At 40.2% G+C, this 23,614-nt stretch overlaps 2 protein-coding genes across 2 annotated transcripts; both read left to right on the top strand.

Moving 5' to 3' along the window:
- The first annotated feature begins 12,032 nt into the window (after positions 1-12,032).
- Positions 12,033-12,923, top strand: LOC130980075 (uncharacterized). Its single transcript, XM_057903699.1, has 2 exons — positions 12,033-12,560; positions 12,630-12,923. Exons 1-2 carry the CDS (start codon positions 12,033-12,035, stop codon positions 12,921-12,923), a joined length of 822 nt encoding a protein of 273 aa, XP_057759682.1.
- A 9,506-nt stretch (positions 12,924-22,429) lies between these two features.
- On the top strand, positions 22,430-23,320 carry LOC130980070 (uncharacterized). The gene is made up of 2 exons (XM_057903689.1): positions 22,430-22,957; positions 23,027-23,320. Exons 1-2 carry the CDS (start codon positions 22,430-22,432, stop codon positions 23,318-23,320), a joined length of 822 nt encoding a protein of 273 aa, XP_057759672.1.
- Positions 23,321-23,614: the final 294 nt, after the last annotated feature.

The following is a 23,614-nucleotide window of genomic DNA, read 5'->3' as shown; positions in this document are numbered from 1 at the left end:
TGTGTCTGTGGCATGTATGTATCCGGTGGTAATACTGGAAGACAGAGTGCTTTGGGCCACGGCCAAGACTCAATAAGTAGCTGTGTTCAAGAATCATCATACATAACTAGGAGAATCAATGACACTATCTGGATTCTGAGTTCCTAAAGAAGCCAATCATTCTGAATTTCAAAGGATAGAGTGAGATGCCAAAACTATTCAGAGGCAAAAAGCTAAAAGCCCCGCTCATCTAATTAATACTGATCTTCATAGATGTTTTTGGAATTCATTGCATATTCTCTTCTTTTTATCTTATTTGATTTTCAGTTGCTTGGGGACAAGCAACAATTTAAGTTTGGTGTTGTGATGAGCGGATAATTTGTACGCTTTTTGGCATTGTTTTTAGAATATTTTTAGTAGTTTTTGTTAGTTTTTAGTATAATTTTTTATTAGTTTTTAGTTAAAATTCACTTTTCTGGACTTTACTATGAGTTTGTGTGTTTTCTGTGATATCAGGTATTTTCTGGCTGAAATTGAAGGACCTGAGCAAAAATTCTGATTCAGAGACTGAAAAGGACTGCAGATGCTGTTGGATTCTGACCTCCCTGCACTCGAAGTGGATTTTCTGGAGCTACAGAAGCCCAATTGGTGCGCTCTCAACGGCGTTGGAAATTAGACATTCTGGGCTTTCCAGCAATATATGATAGTCCATACTTTGCCCAAGATTTGATGGCCCAAACCGGCGTTCAAAGTCACCCTCAGAATTCCCAGCGTTAAACGCCGGAACTGGCACCAAAATGGGAGTTAAACGCCCAAACTGGCATAAAAGCTGGCGTTTAACTCCAAGAGAAGTCTCTACACGAAAATGCTTCATTGCTCAGCCCAAGCACACACCAAGTGGGCCCGGAAGTGGATTTTTATGTCATTTACTCATCTCTGTACACCCTAGGCTACTAGTTCTCTATATATAGGACCTTTTACTATTGTATTTTCATCTTTTGATCACTTTAGATCTCTAGATCATCTTTGGACATCTAGTTCTTAGATCATTGGGAGGCTGGCCTCACGGCCATGCCTAGACCTTGTTCTTATGTATTTTCAACGGTGGAGTTTCTACACACCATAGATTAAGGTGTGGAGCTCTGCTGTACCTCGAGTATTAATGCAATTACTATTGTTCTTCTATTCAATTCCGCTTGTTCTTGTTCCAAGATATCACTTGTTCTTCAACTTGATGAATGTGATGATCCGTGACACTCATCATCATTCTCACCTATGAACGTGTGCCTGACAACCACCTCCGTTCTACCTTAGATTGAGTGAATATCTCTTGGATTCCTGATACACGATGCATGGTTGATCGCCTGACAACCGAGTGCTCGCCTGACAAACGAGCCAGCCATTCCGTGAGATCAGAGTCTTCGTGGTATAGGCAAGAACTGATGGCGGCATTCAAGAGAATCCGGAAGGTCTAACCTTGTCTGTGGTATTCTGAGTAGGATTCAATGATTGAATGACTGTGACGTGCTTCAAACTCCTGAGGGCGGGGCGTTAGTGACAGACGCAAAAGAATCACTGGATTCTATTCCGGCCTGATCGAGAACCGACAGATGGATAGCCGTGCCGTAACAGGGTGCGTTGAACATTTCCAATGAGAGGATGGGAGGTAGCCACTGACAATGGTGAAACCCTTACATAAGCTTGCCATGGAAAGGAGTAAGAAGGATTGGATGAAGACAGTAGGAAAGCAGAGAGACGGAAGGGAAAGCATCTTCATACACTTATCTGAAGCTCTCACCAATGATATACATAAGTATCTCTATCTTTATCTTTATGTTTCATTCATCATCTATACCCATTTGAGTCTGCCTGACTAAGATTTACAAGGTGACCATAGCTTGCTTCATACCAACAATCTCCGTGGGATCGACCCTTACTCGCGTAAGGTTTATTACTTGGACGACCCAGTGCACTTGCTGGTTAGTTGTGCAAAGTTGTAGTGATCACGATTTCGCGCACCAGCAGCAAATGGGCGTTTAACGCCCAGTCTGGCACCATTCTGGGCGTTTAACGCCAGAAAGGGGCACTAGACTGGCGTTAAACGCCAGGAAAGGGCAAGAAGTTGGCGTTAAACGCCAGAAATGGGCACCAGCCCGGCGTTTAACGCCAGAATTGGCACAGAGAGCATTTTTGCTTGCCACTTGGTGCAGGGATGACTTTTCCTTAACACCTCAGGATCTGTGAACCCCACAAGATCCCCACCTACCCTACCACCCTCTCTCTTCTTCTTCACCCATTCACCAATCACCTCAACCACTCTTCCCCAAAAACCCTTCACCTATCAAATCCCATCTTTCTCTTCACCACTCACATCCATCCTTCATAAAACCCCACCTACCTCACCATTCAAATTCAAACCACTTTCCCTCCCAAACCCACCCTCCCATATCCGAACCCTACCCCTCTCTCCACCCCTATATAAACCCATCTTCACTCCTTCATTTTCACACAACCTAAACACTACTTCTCCCCCTTTGGCCGAACCACGAAGCCATCTCCATCTCCTCTATTTCTTCTTCTTCTACTCTCTTCTTTCTTCTTTTGCTCGAGGACGAGCAAACCTTTTAAGTTTGGTGTGGTAAAAGCATTGCTTTTGTTTTTCCATAACCATTTATGGCATCCAAGGCCGGAGAAACCTCTAGAAAGAGGAAAGGGAAGGCAAAAGCTTCCACCTCCAAGTCATGAGAGATGGAGAGATTCATCTCAAGGGTGCATCAAGACCACTTCTATGAAGTTGTGGCCTTGAAGAAGGTGATCCCCGAGGTCCCTTTCAAACTCAAAAAGAGTGAATATCCAGAGATCCGACATGAGATTCGAAAAAGAGGTTGGGAAGTTCTTACCAACCCCATTCAACAAGTCGGAATCTTAATGGTTCAAGAGTTCTATGCCAATGCATGGATCACCAAGAACCATGATCAAAGTATGAACCCGGACCTAAAGAATTGGCTTACAATGGTTCGGGGGAAATACTTAGATTTTAGTCCGGAAAATGTAAGGTTGGAATTCAACTTGCCCATGATGCAAGGAGATGAACACCCTTACACTAGAAGGGTCAACTTTGATCAAAGGTTGGACCAAGTCCTCATAGACATCTGTGAAGAGGGCGCCCAATGGAAGAGAAATTCAAGAGGGAAGCCGGTTCAACTGAGAAGGCATGACCTCAAGCCCGTGGCTAGGGGATGGTTGGAGTTTATCCAACGCTCAATCATTTCCACTAGCAACCGGTCTGAAGTTACTCTAGACCGGGCCATCATGATCCATAGCATCATGATTGGAGAAGAAGTAGAAGTTCATGAGGTTATAGCCCAAGAACTTTATAAGGTGGCGGACAAGTCCTCTACCTTGGCAAGGTTAGCCTTTCCTCATCTCATTTGTCACCTCTGTTATTCAGTTGGAGTTGACATAGAGGGAGATATCCCCATTGATGAGGACAAGCCCATCACTAAGAAAAGGATGGAGCAAACAAGAGATCCCACTCATCATGAAATCCCTAAGATGCCTCCAGGGATGTACTTTCCTCCACAAAACTATTGGGAGCAAATCAACACCTCCCTAGGAGAATTGAGTTCCAACATGGGACAACTAAGGATGGAGCACCAAGAACATTCCATTCTCCTCCATGAAATTAGAGAAGATCAAAAAATCATGAAAGAGGAGCAACAAAGGAAAGGAAGAGACATTGAGGAGCTCAAGCACTCCATAAGATCTTCAAGAGGAAGAACAAGCCGCCATCACTAAGGTGGACCCGCTCGTTAATTTTCTTGTTCTTTATTTTCCTGTTTTTCGAATTTCATGCTTATGTTTATCTATGTTTGTGTCTCATGATCATTAGTGTCTTAGCGTCTATGCCTTAAAGTTATGAATGTCCTATGAATCCATCACCTTTCTTGAATGAAAAATGTTCTTAATTGAAAAAGAGAAGAATTGCATGAATTTTGAATTTTATAACAGATTAATTATTTTGATGTGGTGGCAATACTTTTGTTTCTGAATGTATGCTTAAACAGTACATATATCTTTTGAATTTGTTGTTCATGAATGGTTGGCTCTTGAAAGAATGATGAAAAAGGAGACATGTTACTGAGGATCTGAAAGATCATAAAAATGATTCTTGAAGCAAGAAAAAGCAGTGAATATTCAAAAAAAAAGAGAAAAACAAAAAAAAAGAAAGAGAAAAAGAAAAAGAAAAAGAAAAAAAAATAATAAAGTTGTGATCCAAGGCAAAAAGAGTGTGCTTAAGAACCCTGGACACCTCTAATTGGGGACTCTAGCAAAGCTGAGTCACAATCTGAAAAGGTTCACCCAATTATGTGTCTGTGGCATGTATGTATCCAGTGGTAATACTGGAAGACAGAGTGCTTTGGGCCACGGCCAAGACTCATAAAGTAGTTGTGTTTAAGAATCATCATACTTAACTAGGAGAATCAATAACACTATCTAGATTCTGAGTTCCTATAGAAGCCAATCATTTTGAATTTCAAAGGATAGAGTGAGATGCCAAAACTGTTCAGAGGCAAAAAGCTAAAAGCCCCGCTCATCTAATTAATACTGATCTTCATAGATATTTTTGGAATTCTTTGCTTAATCTCTTCTTTTTATCTTATTTGATTTTTAGTTGCTTGGGGACAAGCAACAATTTAAGTTTGGTGTTGTGATGAGCGGATAATTTATACGCTTTTTGGCATTATTTTTAGTATGTTTTTAGTATGTTTTAGTTAGTTTTTAGTATATTTTTATTAGTTTTTAGTTAAAATTCACTTTTCTGGACTTTGCTATGAGTTTGTGTGTTTTTCTGTGATTTCAGGTATTTTCTGGCTGAAATTGAGGGACCTGAGCAAAAATCTGATTCAGAGACTGAAAAGGACTGCAGATGCTGTTGGATTCTGACCTCCCTGCACTCGAAGTGGCTTTTCTGGAGCTACAGAAGCCCAATTGGCGCGCTCTTAACGGCGTTGGAAAGTAGACATCCTGGGCTTTCCAGCAATATATAATAGTTCATACTTTGCCCGAGATTTAATGGCCAAACCGGCGTTCCCAATCAGCTCAAGAATGCCCGGCGTTAAACGCCGGAACTGGCACAAGAATGGGAGTTAAACGCCCAAACTGGCACAAAAGCTGGCGTTTAACTCCAAGAGAAGTCTCTACACGAAAATGCTTCAATGCTCAGCCCAAGCACACACCAAGTGGGCCCGGAAGTGGATTTTTATATCATTTACTCATTTCTGTAAACCCTAGGCTACTAGTTCTCTACATATAGGACCTTTTACTATTGTATTTTCATCTTTTGATCATTTTCGATCTTAGGATCATCTTTTGATCATTTTCGATCTTAGGATCATCTTTGGACGTCTAGTTCTTAGATTATTAGGAGGCTGGCCTCACAGCCATGCCTAGACCTTGTTCTTATGTATTTTCAACGGTGGAGTTTCTACACACCATAGATTAAGGTGTGGAGCTCTGCTGTACCTCGAGTATTAATGCAATTACTATTGTTCTTCTATTCAATTCAGCTTGTTCTTATTCCAAGATATTCATTCGCACTCAAGAACTTGATGAATGTGATGATTATGTGACGCTCATCATCATTCTCACTTATGAACGCGTGCCTGACAACCACTCCTGTTCTACAAGCAAACAAGGCTTGAATGTTTATCTCTTGGATTCCTTAATCGGAATCTTCATGGTATAAGCTAGAATTGATGGCGGCATTCAAGAGAATCCGGAAGGTCTAAACCTTGTCTGTGGTATTCTGAGTAGGATTCAATGATTGAATGACTGTGACGAGCTTCAAACTCCTGAAGGCTGGGCGTTAGTGACAGACGCAAAAGAATCAATGGATTCTATTCCAACCTGATTGAGAACCGACAGATGATTAGCCGTGCCGTGATAGGGTGCGTTGAACATTTTCACTGAGAGGACGAGACTGTAGCCACTGACAACGGTGATGCCCAACATACAGCTCGCCATGGAAAGGAGTAAGAAGGATTGGATGAAGACAGTAGGAAAGCAGAGAGACAGAAGGGACAAAGCATCTCCATTCGCTTATCTGAAATTCTCACCAATGAATTACATAAGTATCTCTATCTTTATGCTTTATTCATATATTATTCATAACCATTTGAATCTGCCTGACTAAGATTTACAAGGTGACCATAGCTTGCTTCATACCAACAATCTCCGTGGGATCGACCCTTACTCGCGTAAGGTTTATTACTTGGACGACCCAGTGCACTTGCTGGTTAGTTGTGCGAAGTTGTGATAAAGAGTTGAGATTGCAATTGAGCGTACCATGTTGATGGCGCCATTGATGATCACAATTTCGTGCACCAGTAGCTTAGGATTTTCAATTCTGCATTTAAGTTTCGTTGCTTAGGTTAAGTGTGCTAGCTTAATGTCTTGATTGTTCACTTTCACCTTTCTTACTTGTATGCTTGTCTCCTTAAGTTAATCAAAAAGAAAATGTTATGAAAAGAACAAGAGTGGAGTTATGTTGTGAAGTGCATTTTGAATATTTGTGGTAGGTTGATTAGTAAGCTAAGTTGGTTCACCAAAGAAGGAAAGAAAGCAACCATCTATCCTAATTCCTTTGCTTGAAACACATCCTTTGAGAATAGCTAAACAATAAGATCCCAATAAGAAAAGAGAAAGAGCAATAAAAGTGAAAAAGAAAGAAACACAATAAAAAAAGAAACAATGCTAGGCACCAAGGGTTTCAAAATTGAGGCATATGTCTGTGGTGTTTATGTACAAGGGATATACTTGGATGAATAAGCTCTTAGGGGTGCCTTATCACTTGGTAACTTGGATTAACTAATCCGGGATTATCAGCTAAAAGTCCACTATCAAGAGTAACCTTTGCTACAGAACATTTAGTAACCCAAAGAGGTGCTGGACACCAAGGTCTCAAGAAAGGAAAATAACAAACCATGTGCCTGTGGTGTGTATGTATGAGGGAAAGAGACTTGAGGGAGTAAGTCCTTAGGGGTGTCTTAACACTTAGCACCTTAAAACCAACTGGTTTGGGAGTGTTGGCTGAAAGTTTATCATAAAGAGTCGCCCTCTTACAAAGCACTTAGCAAAAAGAAAAATAAACTTTGAAAAAGAAGGAAGGATCAATAAGAAAGAAGTTTCAAGGGATGCAATCAAGAAAGTGACTAAGGATTTGATCAAGGCTTGAAACCTAAAGGGAAAGAACCTAAGTTGCTATACATGAAACCCCATAAACCAGGAATGCTACTTCTATTTTATCTTCTTGTTCTTTCATTTCATTCTTCTTATGCTTCAGTACTTGCTTAGGGACAAGCAAGCTTTAAGTTTGGTGTTGTGATGCCAGGGCATCTAGGCCAGTTTCACTGACCTTTTCTTTACTGTTTTAGGGTAGTTTCATGCATTTTCTTAGTGAATAAGGCAAGTTTTGGATGAAATTACACTTACACCTTGATTCAAGCAACTTTTGTGAACTTTGCATAATTTCATGAGTATTTTGCTAGAATTGCATGATAAATTGATGATGCATAATCTCATGACTTTGGCTAGAGCTTTGATGCACTTTAATTGCTTGATTTCAGGGCAAAGAAAGCAAGGAAGAACCACGTTAGTATTCACATTAACCTAGTTAACGTGGACACTAACGTGGAAGAGGAAAACAAAAGGCAACGTTAGTGACACTCACTTTTGTCACTAACGTTGGACCAACTAGCATTGCCTACGTTAACTTTCACGTTAAGACCATTAACGTGAAAGTTAACGTGGAGTTGAGATCAAAGAGCCAACGTTAGTGACACTCATTTTTGTCACTAACATTAGAAGATGGCATCACTACTACGTTAAGAGCCACGTTAACTTAGTTAACGTGAGCTCTAACGTAGAGAATTTGGGCAATTAGAGCGTTAGTGACAAAGGTGAGTGTCACTAATGCTCTCGAAGGTGAAACAAACCTACGTTAAGAGTCACGTTAGCTACACTAACGTGAACTCTAACGTAGGAACAAAAGGCATCAAGCAACGTTAATGGGAAAAGTGATTCCCACTAACGTTCACGAAGGGGTACAAGCCAACGTTATTGGAAAAAGTGAGTCCCAATAACGTTGGCCAAAAATTGAAAAGGCAACTTTAGTGGTCACGTTAAGACCACTAACGTTGGATTTAACGTGGATACATGAGGGTGGAACGTTAGTGAAAAAAGTGAATGCCACTAACGTTCTCGAACCCACAATGGCACTCAACGTTAATCTCACTAAATACCCAAGCCTAATTCATATTTCTCTGCAAGCTGGGCCCACTAAAGATGAGAACTGCTTCAACTCAAGATCCAGAGCCCACATCCAAGACTTGAAGAACTCACTAGAAGATCAAGAGGAGTAGTATATGTAGGAGTAGTTTTGATCTATAGAGAAGCTTGGCACTTTTGGGAACTACTCTCTATAGATTTACTTTTCTGCGCTTTTAGCATGGATTCTTCTTTTCTGCCATCTTTCATTTCTAGAGCTATGAACAACTAAACCCCTTTCATTGGGTTAGGGAGCTCTGTTGTAATTTGATGGATCAATTATAGTCTTCATTCTTCTTCTTCTTTCTTTTCTCTTGATCTTACTAGAAAGCTGTCGATCTTAATTCAATTGGTTAGTTGTCTTGGAAAAGAAACTCTCCATAATTGGATCTCCTTTGAGCCTTGGAAAAGGGATGAGGAGATCATGCTAGAAATGCTTTCTCATGTTGGACCAAATTGGGGTCTGTGCAGATATAGTAACATGTAATCCTCCCAACACTTTGATTTGGAAATACATGTGGTATAATCAGTGACCACACTTCATCTCTTCCCATGAGCAATTAAATCAAAGAATTGGGCAATTGTTCAAGCTTAGAGAGATTGGACTGCCAAGGAATTGGGATCCAATCACTTAAGATTGCCAAGGAGATCAATGAATGCATTGATTGAGGAATAGATGAGAATGAACTTGATCCGGAGAATGCAACATCTCCTGAACCCAATGATTTCCCCATTTCTGATCTTACTTATTCTCTTTACTTTCTGCCATTTAATTTCATGCTCATTACCCCAAATCCCTATTTAAAATTCTGCACTTTAATTTCTGTTATTTACTTTCCAGTCATTTAAATTTCTGCATCTCAATCTAAATTCTGTTTAACTCAACTAGCATATTCTTCTAACTAAAGTTGCTTAACCAATCAATCCTTGTGGGATTCGACCTCACTCTGTTATGAGTTTTACTTGACGACAATTCGGTATACTTGCTGAAGGAAAATTTGTTGAGAGACAAGTTTTCATGCATCACTGAGGAAGAGGAAGAGTACTTTGAACCCAACATGGAAGAAAACTTGGAAACTATGGAAGTAGCATCCAGAAGCCCACCATATATGCCAACAACTTTGAACTAAAATCCCAGCTCATCACCCTTGTTCAGAACAACTGCTCATTTGGAGGAAGTGCTCAAGAAGATCCCAATTAACATCTAACCACCTTCTTGAGAATTTGTGACACTGTGAAGTCTAATGGAGTCCACCCGGATGTCTATAGGCTGTTGTTGTTCCCTTTTTCACTCAGGAGAGTTTGACAAATTGGGAAGATGTCATAGAGACTGTGGCTGAGAATGACTACTTTTATGCCTTTGAAAGAAGTAACACTCGAGGAGTAATAGAGCTGAACCACATGGATGCATTGCTAGCTCAAAATAAGATGATCACCAAGCAGCTAGTAGATCTCACCAAGAAGGTGGAGGAAAACCAAATTGCAGCAGTTATCATGTCATCACCAACTCAAGAAGGAGTGAATATAGGAGAAGAAGGTGACTGGGAACAAGTCAACTATGTTGGAAACTCACCTAGACAAATCCATGACCCATACTCCAAAACCTACAACTCTGGATGGAGAAATCACCCCAACTTTGGTTGGGAAAATTGGTGCACGAAATTGTGATTCATTCTTTTCACAACTCAAACAGTCCTCGGTAATGGCTCCAAATACTTGGTGCTCAATACCATGGTCTAAACATAATTTCACAACTTCGCACAACTAACCAGCAAGTGCACTGGGTCGTCCAAGTAATAAACCTTACGCGAGTAAAGGTCGATCCCACGGAGATTGTTGGTATGAAGCAAGCTATGGTCACCTTGTAAATCTTAGTCAGGCAGATTCAAATAGTTATGGATGATATATGAATAAAGCATAAAATAAAGATAGAGATACTTATGTAATTCATTGGTGAGAATTTCAAATAAGCGTATGGAGATGCTTTGTCCCTTCCGTCTCTCTACTTTCCTACTGTCTTCATCCAATCCTTCTTACTCCTTTCCATGGCAAGCTGTATGTTGGGCATCACCGTTGTCAATGGCTACAGTCCCGTCCTCTCAGTGAAAATGTTCGACGCACCCTGTCACGGCACGGCTAATCATCTGTCGGTTCTCAATCAGGTTGGAATAGAATCTATTGATTCTTTTGCGTCTGTCACTAACGCCCAGCCTTCAGGAGTTTGAAGCTCGTCACAGTCATTCAATCATTGAATCATATTCAGAATACCACAGACAAGGTTTAGACCTTCCGGATTCTCTCGAATGTCGCCATCAATTCTAGCTTATACCACGAAGATTCTGGTTAAGGAATCCAAGAGATATCCACTCAATCTAAGGTAGAACGGAGGTGGTTGTCAGGCACACGTTCATAGGTGAGAATGATGATGAGTTTCACGGATCATCACATTCATCAAGTTGAGGAACAAGTGATATCTTAGAACAAGAACAAGCTGAATTGAATAGAAGAACAATAGTAATTGCATTAATACTCGAGGTACAGCAGAGCTCCACACCTTAATTTATGGTGTGTAGAAACTCCACCGTTGAAAATACATAAGAACAAGGTCTAGGCATGGCCGAATGGCCAGCCTCCCAATGATCTAAGAACTAGGCATCCAAAGATGATCCTCAGATCAAAAATGATCAAAAGATTTCTACCCATATGAGAATACAATAGTAAAAGGTCCTATTTGTAGAGAACTAGTAGCTTAGGGTTTACAAAAATGAGTAAATGACATAAAAATCTACTTCCGGGCCCACTTGGTGTGTGCTTGGGCTGAGCATTGAAGCTTTCATGTGTAGAGACTTTTCTTGGAGTTAAACGCCAGCTTTTGTGCCAGTTTGGGCGTTTAACTCCCATTCTTGTGCCAGTTCCGGCGTTTAACGCCGGGCAGTTTTGAGCTGATTTGGAACGCCGGTTTGGGCCATCAAATCTCGAGCAAAGTATGGACTATTATATATTGATGGAAAGCCCAGGATGTCTACTTTCCAATGCGGTTGAGAGCGCGCCAATTGGGCTTCTGTAGCTCCAGAAATACCACTTCAAATGCAGGGAGGTCAGAATCCAACAGCATCTGCAGTCCTTTTCAGTCTCTGAATCAGATTTTTGCTCAGGTCCCTCAATTTCAGCCAGAAAATACCTAAAATCACAGAAAAACACACAAACTCATAGTAAAGTCCAGAAAAGTGAATTTTAACTAAAAAATAATAAAAATATAATAAAAACTAACTAAAACATACTAAAAACATACTAAAAACAATGCCAAAAAGCGTATAAATTATCCGCTCATCAGAAATCAATAAGACCAAGGTCAAGACCAGACACGCCACAACCTCAACTCCAACAGCAATGCAACTCACCAACATACCTCACAGAGACCCTATCAACAACCACCTAACCACCCTTCTCAGCCACTTAATCTCAACCCACCATCACTAACAGAGGATAGACTTTCAAAAATTGAGACTCTACTTGAAGATTTATGTAGAGAAGTCCAAGACAACAAGGTGTTCAAGGAAGAAGTCCGAGCCAATATCAAAAACCAAGGAGAAAACATCAAGAGACTGGAGTCCTAAGTAGGGTATCTATCTCAACAAATTCCCAAACCCACTGATGGATTTCCTAGTGACACGGAGAAGAACCCAAGAGGAGAAACAAAGAAAGTAAAGTGGGAAGAGTGTAAGATGATCACCACAAGTGATGAGAGGAGTGTGAATGAAGTAGAACACCTCCAAGATAATCAAAAGGGAAACCATGAAGAAAAGAGCCATGCACCTCAACCCACACTCAAGGAAGAGCTGAAGAAGAAGGAGACACTTAACCCATATGCACCCTTTCCCCAAAGGCTTAAAGGTGGTGTAGCAGAGAGAATGTATTCAAGATTCCTCGACATGTTTGCATCTCTTGATTTAAATATACCATTTATTAAATCCCTCAAGCAAATGCCTTTCTACATAAAGTATAGAAAGGAACTGTTAGCTAGAAAGAGTTCATTGAAAGGTGGACAAACAATAAAGATGAATAGGGATTACAGTGCTCTCATTCAACCAGGGCCACCCACAAAGAGGAAGGATCCAGGGAGTTTTCATATTCCCTGTGCCATAGGAGAAACAACGATTGATAAAGGACTCTGTGACCTGGGAGCGAACATCAACTTAATGCCTCTATCCCTCATGAAAAAGCTTCAAATTAATGAGCTAACACCCACAAATGTAATCATTAAGTTGGCTGACAAAACTCAAAAACAGGCAATAGGAGTGGTTGAGAATGTGCTAGTGAAGGTTGGAAACTACTTCCTCCCCATAGACTTTGTTGTCCTGGAAATGGATGAGAACCCTATTTACCCCATCATTCTGGGAAGGCCATTCTTAGCCACAGCCAGAGCACTTATAGATGTAGAACGGGGAGAGCTAGTATTGAGAATACATGATGGTCAGCTCACTTTCAATGTTTTCAACCTCTCACAAGAAGTAGATCATGATAACAAAGAGCTGATGGAGGAGCTAAACAAGGAAGCACAAGCACCACACATAAGGCCTCCTGTGGTTAACAACCAATGTGATCAGAAGGAGTAACAGCCAAGTGTAATCCAAAAGGAACCAAACCCACCAGAATCACATGAAATAGACAACAAAACCATTCTCAAAAAGGAAACCACAAGGAACAAGTTGGCATCAACAAAACCATTCTCAAAAAAGTCCCAAGGGGATGGAAAAACAAGAAAATACCTACAGAAGATTGCTCGCCAGGAGATGAAGTGGTCTCTATATACTTCCCATCTATACCACCTCACTTCCCCACTATTCCATCCCAGCTGCCTCCAGTGTGCACCATCAACAAAATCTTATCCCTAGAGTATATGGAGCTTATTAACAAGGTCAATGGACATAGGTTCACTGCAATGGAGGAGGATTTCAAGCACTATCAGCCACCTTGACAAGGACCAAACGTCAAGCTAATGACGCTAAAGAAGCACTTCATAGGAGGCAACCCATGTTCTATGCCCTCTGCCTTTAATTTTTAATAGTAGTAATAAGGCAAATTTCATGGATTTTTAAATCAATTTTGACGACCAATATAAGACCCCTTTAAATGCAGCGTATAGTAAATTGGGCTTCTGTAGCTCCACAAAATCCACTTCGAGTGCAGGGAGGTCAGAATCCAACAGCATCTGCAGTCCTTTTCAGTCTCTGAATCAGATTTTTGTTCAGGTCCCTCAATTTCAGGCAGAAAATACCTGAAATCACAAAAAAACACATAAACTCATAGTAACGTCTAGAAAAGTGAATTTTAACTAAAAACTAATAAAAATATAATAAAAACTAACTAAAACATACTAAAAACATACTAAAAACAATGCCAAAAAGCGTATAAATTATCCGCTCATCACAACACCAAACTTAAATTGTTGCTTGTCCTCAAGCAACAGAAAATCAAATAAGATAAAAAGAAGAGAATGTGCAATGAATTCCAAAAACATCTATGAAGATCAGTATTAATTAGATGAGCGGGGCTTTTAGCTTTTTGCCTCTGAACAGTTTTGGCATCTCACTTTATCCTTTGAAATTCAGAATGATTGGCTTCTATAGGAACTCAGAATCTAGATAGTGTTATTGATTCTCCTAGTTAAGTATGATGATTCTTGAACACAGCTACTTTTTGAGTCTTGGCCGTGGCCCAAAGCACTCTGTCTTCCAGTATTACCACCAGATACATACATGCCACAGACACATAATTGGGTGAACCTTTTCAGATTGTGACTCAGCTTTGCTAGAGTCCCCAATTAGAGGTGTCCAGGGTTCTTAAGCACACTCTTTTTGCCTTGGATCACAACTTTATTTCTTTTTCTTTTTCTCTTTCTCTTTTATTTTTTTTTCGTTTTCTCTCTTTTTTTTTTGAATATTCACTGCTTTTTCTTGCTTCAAGAATCATTTTTATGATTTTTCAGATCCTCAGTAACATGTCTCCTTTTTCATCATTCTTTCAAGAGCCAACCATTCATGAACAACAAATTCAAAAGACATATGCACTGTTTAAGCATACATTCAGAAAACAAAAGTATTGCCACCACATCAAAATAATTAATCTGTTATAAAATTCAAAATTCATGCAATTCTTCTCTTTTTCAATTAAGAACATTTTTCATTCAAGAAAGGTGATGGATTCATAGGACATTCATAACTTTAAGGCATAGACACTAAGACACTAATGATCATAAGACACAAACATAGATAAACATAAGCATTAAAATTCGAAAAACAGGAAAATAAAGAACAAGGAAATTAAAGAACGGGTCCACCTTAGTGATGGCGGCTTGTTCTTCCTCTTGAAGATCTTAGGGAGTGCTTGAGCTCCTCAATGTCTCTTCCTTGTCTTTGTTGCTCCTCCCTCATGATTCTTTAATCTTCTCTAATTTCATGGAGGAGAATGGAATGATCTTGGTGCTTCACCCTTAGTTGTCCTATGTTGGAACTCAATTCTACTAGGGAGGTGTTGATTTGCTCCTAATAGTTTTATGGAGGAAAGTGTATCCCTTGAGGCATCTCAGAGATTTCATGATGAGTGGGATCTCTTGTTTGCTCCATCCTTTTCTTAGTGATGGGCTTGTCCTCATCAATGGGGATGTCTCCCTCTATGTCAATTCCAACTGAATAACAGAGGTGACAAATGAGATAAGGAAAGGCTAACCTTGCCAAGGTAGAGGACTTGTCCGCCACCTTATAAAGTTCTTGGGCTATAACCTCATGAACTTCTACTTCCTCTCCAATCATGATGCTATGAATCATGATGGCCCGGTCTATAGTAACGTCGGACCGGTTGCTAGTGGGAATGATTGAGCGTTGGATAAACTCCAACCATCCCCTGGCCATGGGCTTGAGGTCATGCCTTCTTAGTTGAACCGGCTTCCCTCTTGAATCTCTCTTCCATTGAGCGTCCTCTTCACAAATGTCTATGAGAACTTGGTCCAACCTTTGATCAAAGTTGACCCTTCTAATGTAAGGGTGTTCATCTCCTTGCATCATGGGCAAGTTGAATGCCAACCTTACATTTTTCAGACTAAAATCTAAGTATTTCCCCCGAATCATTGTAAGCCAATTCTTTGGGTCCGGGTTCACACTTTGATCATGGTTCTTGGTGATCCATGCATTGGCATAGAACTCTTGAACCATTAAGATTCTGATTTGTTGAATAGGGTTGGTAAGAACTTCCCAACCTCTTCTTCAGATCTCATGTCGGATCTCCGGATATTCACTCTTTTTGAGTTTGAAAGAGACCTCGGGGATCACCTTTTTCAAGGCCACAACTTCATAGAAATGGTCTTGATGCACCCTTGAGATGAATCTCTCCATCTCCCATGACTCGGAGGTGGAAGCTTTTGCCTTCCCTTTCCTCTTTCTAGAGGTTTCTTCGGCCTTAGATGCCATAAATGGTTATGGAAAAACAAAATGCAATGCTTTTACCACACCAAACTTAGAAGGTTTGCTCGTTCTCGAGCAAAAGAAGAAAGAAGAGAGTAGAAGAAGAAGAAATAGAGGAGATGGAGGTGGCTTTGTGGTTCGGCCAAAGGGGAGAAGTAGTGTTTAGGTTGTGTGAAAATGAAGGAGTAAAGATGGGTTTATATAGGAGTGGAGAGAGGGGTAAGGTTCGGTCATGTATGGGTGGGTTTGGGAGGGAAAGTGGTTTGCATTTGAATGGTAGGGTAGGTGGTGTTTTATGAAGGATGGATGTGAGTGGTGAAGAGAAAGATGGGATTTGATAGGTGAGGGGTTTTGGGGGAAGAGGTGTTGAGGTGATTGGTGAATGGGTGAAGAAGAGAGAGAGTGGTGAGGTAGGTGGGGATCCTGTGGGGTCCACAGATCCTGAGGTGTCAAGGAAAATTCATCCCTGCACCAAGTGGCGAGCAAAAATGCTCTTCATGCCAATTCTGGCGTTAAACGCCGGACTGGTGCCCATTTCTGGCATTTAACGCCAACTTCTTGCCCTTTCCTGGCGTTTAACGCTAGTCTGGTGCCCTTTTCTGGCGTTAAACGCCCAGAATGGTGCTAGACTGGGCGTTAAACGCCCATTTGCTGCCCCTACTGGCGTTTAAACGCCAGCAAGATCTTCCTCCAGGGTGCGCTATTTTTCTTTCTATTTTTCATTCTATTTTTGCTTTTTCAATTGATTTTGTGACTTCCCATGATCATCAACCTACAAAAAACATAAAATAACAAAGGAAAATAGATAAATATAACATTGGGTTGCCTCCCAACAAGCGCTTCTTCAATGTTAGTGGCTTGACAGTGGGCTCTCATGGAGTCTCACAGATACTCAGAGCAATGTTGGAACCTCCCAACACCAAACTTAGAGTTTGAATGTGAGGGTTCAACACCAAACTTAGAAGTTGGTTGTGGCCTCCCAACACCAAACTTAGAGTTTGACTGTGGGGGCTCTGTTTGACTCTGTTTTGAGAGAAACTCTTCATGCTTCCTCTCCATAGTGACAGAGGGATATCCTTGAGCCTTAAACACAAAGGATTCTTCATTCACTTGAATGATCAATTCTCCTCCGTCCACATCAATCACAGCCTTTGCTGTGGCTAGGAAGGGTCTGCCAAGGATGATGGATTCATCCATGCACTTCCCAGTCTCTAGGACTATGAAATCAGCAGGGATGTAATGGTCTTCAATTTTTACCAAAACATCCTCTACAAGCTCATAAGCTTGTTTTCTTGAATTGTCTGCCATCTCTAGTGAGATTCTTGCAGCTTGTACCTCAAATATCCCTAGCTTCTCCATTACAGAGAGAGGCATGAGGTTTATACTTGACCCTAAGTCACACAGAGCCTTCTTAAAGGTCATGGTGCCTATGGTACAAGGTATTGAGAACTTCCCAGGGTCTTGTCTCTTTTGAGGTAATTTCTGCCTAGACAAGTCATCCAGTTCTTTGGTGAGCAAAGGGGGTTCATCTTCCCAAGTCTCATTACCAAATAACTTGTCATTTAGCTTCATGATTGCTCCAAGGTATTTAGCAACTTGCTCTTCAGTGACATACTCATCCTCTTCAGAAGAAGAATACTCATCAGAGCTCATGAATGACAGAAGTAAATCCAATGGAATCTCTATGGTCTTAGTGTGAGCCTCAGATTCCCATGGTTCCTCATTAGGGAACTCATTGGAGGCCAGTGGACGTCCATTGAGGTCTTCCTCAGTGGCGTTCACTGCCTCTTCCTCCTCTCCAAGTTCGGCCATGTAGGTCATGTTAATGGCCTTGCATTCTCCTTTTGGATTCTCTTCTATATTGCTTGGAAGAGTACTAGGAGGAAGTTCGGTAACTCTCTTACTCAGCTGTCCCACTTGTGCCTCCAAATTCCTAATGGAGGACCTTGTTTCAGTCATGAAACTTTGAGTGGTTTTGATTAGATCAAAGACCATGGTTGCTAAGTCAGAGTGGCTCTGCTTAGAATTCTCTGTCTGTTGCTGAGAAGATGATGGAAAAGGCTTGCCATTGCTAAACCTGTTTCTTCCACCATTATTGTTATTGAAACCCTGTTGAGGTCTCTGTTGATCCTTCGATGAAAGATTTGGATGATTTCTCCATGAAGAATTATAGGTGTTTCCATAGGGTTCTCCCATGTAATTCACCTCTTCCATTGAAGGATTCTCATGATCATAAGCTTCTTCTTCAGATGAAGCGTCCTTAGTACTGCTTGGTGCAGCTTGCATTCCAGACAGACTTTGAGAAATCAAATTGACTTGTTGAGTCAATATTTTGTTCTGAGCCAGTATGGCATTCAGAGTGTCAATCTCAAAAACTCCTTTCTTCTGATTCGTCCCATTGTTCACAGGATTCCTTTCAGAAGTGTACATGAATTGGTTACTTGCAACCATTTCAATGAGCTCTTGAGCTTCTGTAGGCGTCTTCTTCAGATGAAGAGATCCTCCAGTAGAGCTGTCCAATGACATCTTGGACAATTCAGACAGACCATCATAAAAGATACCTATGATGCTCCATTCAGAAAGCATGTCAGAAGAACACTTTCTGATCAATTGTTTGTATCTTTCCCAAGCTTCATAGAGGGATTCACCTTCGTTCTGTCTGAAGGTTTGGACTTCCACTCTAAGCTTACTCAATTTTTGAGGTGGAAAGAACTTTGCCAAGAAGGCATTGACTAGCTTTTCCCAAGAGTTCAGGCTTTCTTTAGGTTGTGAGTCCAACCATATCCTAGCTCTGTCTCTTACAGCAAAAGGGAATAGCATAAGTCTGTAGACTTCAGGGTCAACCCCATTAGTCTTGACAGTGTCACAGATTTGCAAGAATTCAGCTAAAAACTGATGACGATCTTCCAATGGAAGTCCATGGAACTTGCAATTCTGTTTCATTAGGGAAACTAATTGAGGCTTAAGCTCAAAGTTGTTTGCTCCAATGGCAGGGATAGAGATGCTTCTCCCATAGAAGTCGGGAGTAGGTGCAGTAAAGTCACCCAGCACCTTCCTTACATTGTTGACATTGTTGTTGTTTTCGGCTGCCATGGGTTCTTCTTCTTTGAAGATTTCTGTTAGGTCCTCTACAGAGAGTTGTGCCTTAGCTTCTCTTAACTTTCGCTTCAAGGTCCTTTCAGGTTCAGGGTCAGCCTTAACAAGAATGCTTTTGTCTTTGCTCCTGCTCATATGAAAGAGAAGAGAACAAGAAAATATGGAATCCTCTATGTCACAGTATAGAGATTCCTTGAGGTGTCAGAGGAAAAGAAAAATAGAAGGAAGAGGTAGAAGAATACGAACTTATCAAGTATGATGGAGTTCGAATTGTGCATTGAGGATGAGTGTTAGTCCATAAATAGAAGGATGTGAGAAGAGGGGAAGAAATTTTTGAAAATAAATTAAAAACATTTTAAAAAAATTTTGAAAAATACTAATTGATTTTTGAAAACTAAGAGTGGAAAAGAAATCAAGTGATTTTTGAAAAAGATTTTGAAATTAGAAATTAAAAAAATATGATTGAAAACTATTTTGAAAAAGATGTGATTGAAAAGATATGATTTAAAAATTATGGTTTTTAAAAAGATGTGATTGAGAAGATATGATTTGAAAAACAATTTAAAAAGATTTGATTTTAAAAATTAATGACTTGCCTAACAAGAAAGATATGATTCAGACATTAAACCTTTCTCAACAGAAAAATCAACATATTTGAAATGTTGAATCAAATCATTAATTGTTAGCAAGTATTTTTGAAAAAGAAAGAAATTGATTTTGAAAACATATGACTAAAAAGATATGATTTGAAAAAGATTTGATTTTGAAAAATTTTGAAAACTTGAAAAAAATTTGAATTAAAAACAAAATCTTCCCTCTTGTGCCATCCTGGCGTTAAACGCCCAGAATGGTGCACATTCTGGCGTTTAACGCCCAAAGCTCTACCCTTTTGGGCGTTAAATGCCCAGCCAGGCACCCCTGGCTGGCGTTTAAACGCCAATTTTCCTTCTTTACTGGGCATTTTGAACGCCCAGCTTTTTCTGTGTAATTCCTCTGCTGTTTGTTCTGAATCTTCAATTCTCTGTATTATTGACTTGAAAAGACACAAATCAAAAATATTTTTTGGATTTTTAATAATGAGGAATAATCAAAATGCAACTAAAATCAAATAACAATGCATGCAAGACACCAAACTTAGAAGTTTGTATACTACTGACACTAACAAAATGAGAATGCATATGAGAAACAACAAAACACTCAAGTCAAGAGAATTTAAAGATCAGAGCAATGAAATCATCAAGAACATCTTGAAGATCACTTAAGTCACATGAATGAATGCAAGAAGAATAGAAACATGCAATTGACACCAAACTTAACATGAGACACTAGACTCAACAAGAAACATAAAATATTTATGGTTTTTATGATTTTGTAATTTTTTTTGGATTTTTCGAAAATTAAGTGGAAAAGAAAATAAAGATATCAAAATTCTTAATGAGAATTCCAGGAATCATGCAATGTTAGTCTAAAGAAATTAGACATGGCTAGCCAAGCTTCAGCAGGACATTATATTCAAGAGCTAAATTGATGAGAATCAATCAGCTTTGGTGATGATAAGAACATCACCTTGAAACACTAGAATTCATTCTTAAGAACTCTGAAAAATAAATACCTAATCTAAGTAACAAGATGAACTGTCAGTTGTCCAAACTCAACAATCCCCGGCAACGGCGCCAAAAACTTGGTGCACGAAATTGTGATTCATACTTTTCACAACTCAAACAGTCCCCGGTAATGGCTCCAAATATTTGGTGCTCAATACCATGGTCTAAACATAATTTCACAACTTCGCACAACGAACCAGCAAGTGCACTGGGTCGTCCAAGTAATAAACCTTACGCGAGTAAGGGTCGATCCCACGGAGATTGTTGGTATGAAGCAAGCTATGGTCATCTTGTAAATCTCAGTCAGGCAGAATCAAATGGTTATGAATGGTATATGAATAAAGCATAAAATAAAGATAGAGATACTTATGTAATTCATTGGTGAGAATTTCAGATAAGCGTATGGAGATGCTTTGTCCCTTCCGTCTCTCTGCTTTTGCGTCTGTCACTAACGCCCAGCCTTCAGGAGTTTGAAGCTCGTCACAGTCATTCAATCGTTGAATCCTACTCAGAATACCACAGACAAGGTTTAGACCTTCCGGATTCTCTTGAATGCCGCCATCAATTCTAGCTTATACCACGAAGATTCTGATTAAGGAATCCAAGAGATATTCATTCAATCTAAGGTAGAACGGAGGTGGTTGTCAGGCACACGTTCATAGGTGAGAATGATGATGAGTGTCACAGATCATCATATTCATCAAGTTGAGGAACAAGTGATATCTTAGAACAAGAATAAGCTGAATTGAATAGAGGAACAATAGTAATTGCATTAATACTCGAGGTACAGCAGAGCTCCACACCATAATCTATGGTCTGTAGAAACACCACCGTTGAAAATACATAAGAACAAGGTCTAGGCATGGCCGAATGGCTAGCCTCCTAATGATCTAAGAACTAGGCGTCCAAAGATGATCCTCAGATCGAAAATGATCAAAAGATTTCTACCCAGATGAGAATACAATAGTAAAAGGTCCTATTTGTAGAGAACTAGTAGCTTAGGGTTTACAAAAATGAGTAAATGACATAAAAATCCACTTCCGGGCCCACTTGGTGTGTGCTTGGACTGAGCATTGAAGATTTCATGTGTAGAGACTTTTCTTGGAGTTAAACGCCAGCTTTTGTGCCAGTTTGGGCGTTTAACTCCCATTCTTGTGCCAGTTCCGGCGTTTAACGCTGGGCAGTTTTGAGCTGATTTGGAACGCCGATTTGGGCCATCAAATCTCAGGCAACGTATGAACTATTATACATTGCTGGAAAGCCCAAAATGTCTACTTTCGAACGCCGTTGAGAACGCGCCAATTGGGCTTCTGTAGCTCCAGAAAATCCACTTCAAGTGCAGGGAGGTCAGAATCCAACAGCATCTGCAGTCCTTTTCAGTCTCTAAATCAGATTTTTGCTCAGGTCCCTCAATTTCAGCCAGAAAATACCTGAAATCACAGAAAAACACACAAACTCATAGTAAAGTCCAGAAAAGTGAATTTTAACTAAAAACTAATAAAAATATAATAAAAACTAACTAAAACATACTAAAAACATACTAAAAACAATGCCAAAAAGCGTATAAATTATCCGCTCATCAGAAATCAATAAGACCAAGGTCAAGACCAAAGACGCCACAACCTCAACTCCAACAGCAATGCAACTCACCAACATACCTCACAGAGACCCTATTAACAACCACCTAACCACCCTTCTCAACCACTTAATCTCAACCCACCATCACTAACAGAGGATAGAATTTCAAAAATTGAAGATTTATGTAGAGAAGTCCAAGACAACAAGGTGTTCAAGGAAGAAGTGCGAGCCAATATCAAAAACCAAGGAGAAGACATCAAGAGACTGGAGTCCCAAGTAGGGTATCTATCTCAACAAATTCCCAAACCCACTGATGGATTTCCTAGTGACACGGAGAAGAACCCAAGAGGAGAAACAAAGAAAGTAAAGTGGGAAGAGTGTAAGATGATCACCACAAGTGATGAGAGGAGTGTGAATGAAGTAGAACACCTCCAAGACAATCAAAAGGGAAACCAGGAAGAAAAGAGCCATGCACCTCAACCCACACTCAAGGAAGAGCTGAAGAAGAAGGAGACACTTAACCCATATGCACCCTTTCCCCAAAGGCTTAAAGGTGGTGTAGCAGAGAGAATGTATTCAAGATTCCTCGACATGTTTGCATCTCTTGATATAAATATACCATTTATTAAATCCCTCCAGCAAATGCCTTTCTACATAAAGTATATAAAGGAACTGTTAGCCAGAAAGAGTTCATTGAAAGGTGGACAAACAATAAAGATGAATAGGGATTGCAGTGCTCTCATTCAACCAGGGCCACCCACAAAGAGGAAGGATCCAGGGAGTTTTCATATTCCCTATGCCATAGGAGAAACAATGATTGATAAAGGACTCTGTGACCTGGGAGCGAGCACCAACTTAATGCCTCTATCCCTCATGAAAAAGCTTCAAATTAATGAGCTAACACCCACAAATGTAATCATTAAGTTGGCTGACAAAACTCAAAAACAGGCAATAGGAGTGGTTGAGAATGTGCTAGTGAAGGTTGGGAACTACTTCCTCTCCATAGACTTTGTTGTCCTGGAAATGGATGAGAACCCTATTTACCCCATCATTCTGGGAAGGCCATTCTTAGCCACAGCCAGAGCACTTATAGATGTGGAACGGGGAGAGCTAGTATTGAGAATACATGATGGTCAGCTCACTTTCAATGTTTTCAACCTCTCACAAGAAGTAGATCATGATAACAAAGAGCTGATGGAGGAGCCAAACAAGGAAGCACAAGCACCACACATAAGGCCTCCTGTGGTTAACAACCAATGTGATCAGAAGGAGTAACAGCCAAGTGTAATCCAAAAGGAACCAAACCCACCAGAATCACATGAAATAGACAACAAAACCATTCTCAAAAAGGAAACCACAAGGAACAAGTTGGCATCAACGAACACAAGAAAAAAAGTCCCAAGGGGATGGAAAAATAAGAAAATACCTACAGAAGATTGCTCGCCAGGAGATGAAGTGGTCTCTATATACTTCCCATCTATACCACCTCACCTCCCCACTATTCCATCCCAGCTGCCTCCAGTGTACACCATCAACAAAATCTTATCCTTAGAGCATATGGAGCTTATC

The sequence above is a fragment of the Arachis stenosperma genome, chromosome 1 (assembly GCF_014773155.1).
Source record: "Arachis stenosperma cultivar V10309 chromosome 1, arast.V10309.gnm1.PFL2, whole genome shotgun sequence".
NCBI lineage: Eukaryota > Viridiplantae > Streptophyta > Magnoliopsida > Fabales > Fabaceae > Arachis > Arachis stenosperma.
Note: the sequence above shows the minus strand (reverse complement) of the source record. Positions and strands in the feature narration are given on the sequence as shown.

Coding starts and splice junctions, on each gene's coding strand:
- LOC130980075 (XM_057903699.1), top strand. CDS start 12,033: ATGATCACCACAAGTGATGAGAGGAGTGTGAATGAAGTAGAACACCTC. Junction 12,561..12,629: donor ATGAGCTAACACCCACAAAT/GTAATCATTAAG, acceptor GTGCTAGTGAAG/GTTGGAAACTACTTCCTCCC.
- LOC130980070 (XM_057903689.1), top strand. CDS start 22,430: ATGATCACCACAAGTGATGAGAGGAGTGTGAATGAAGTAGAACACCTC. Junction 22,958..23,026: donor ATGAGCTAACACCCACAAAT/GTAATCATTAAG, acceptor GTGCTAGTGAAG/GTTGGGAACTACTTCCTCTC.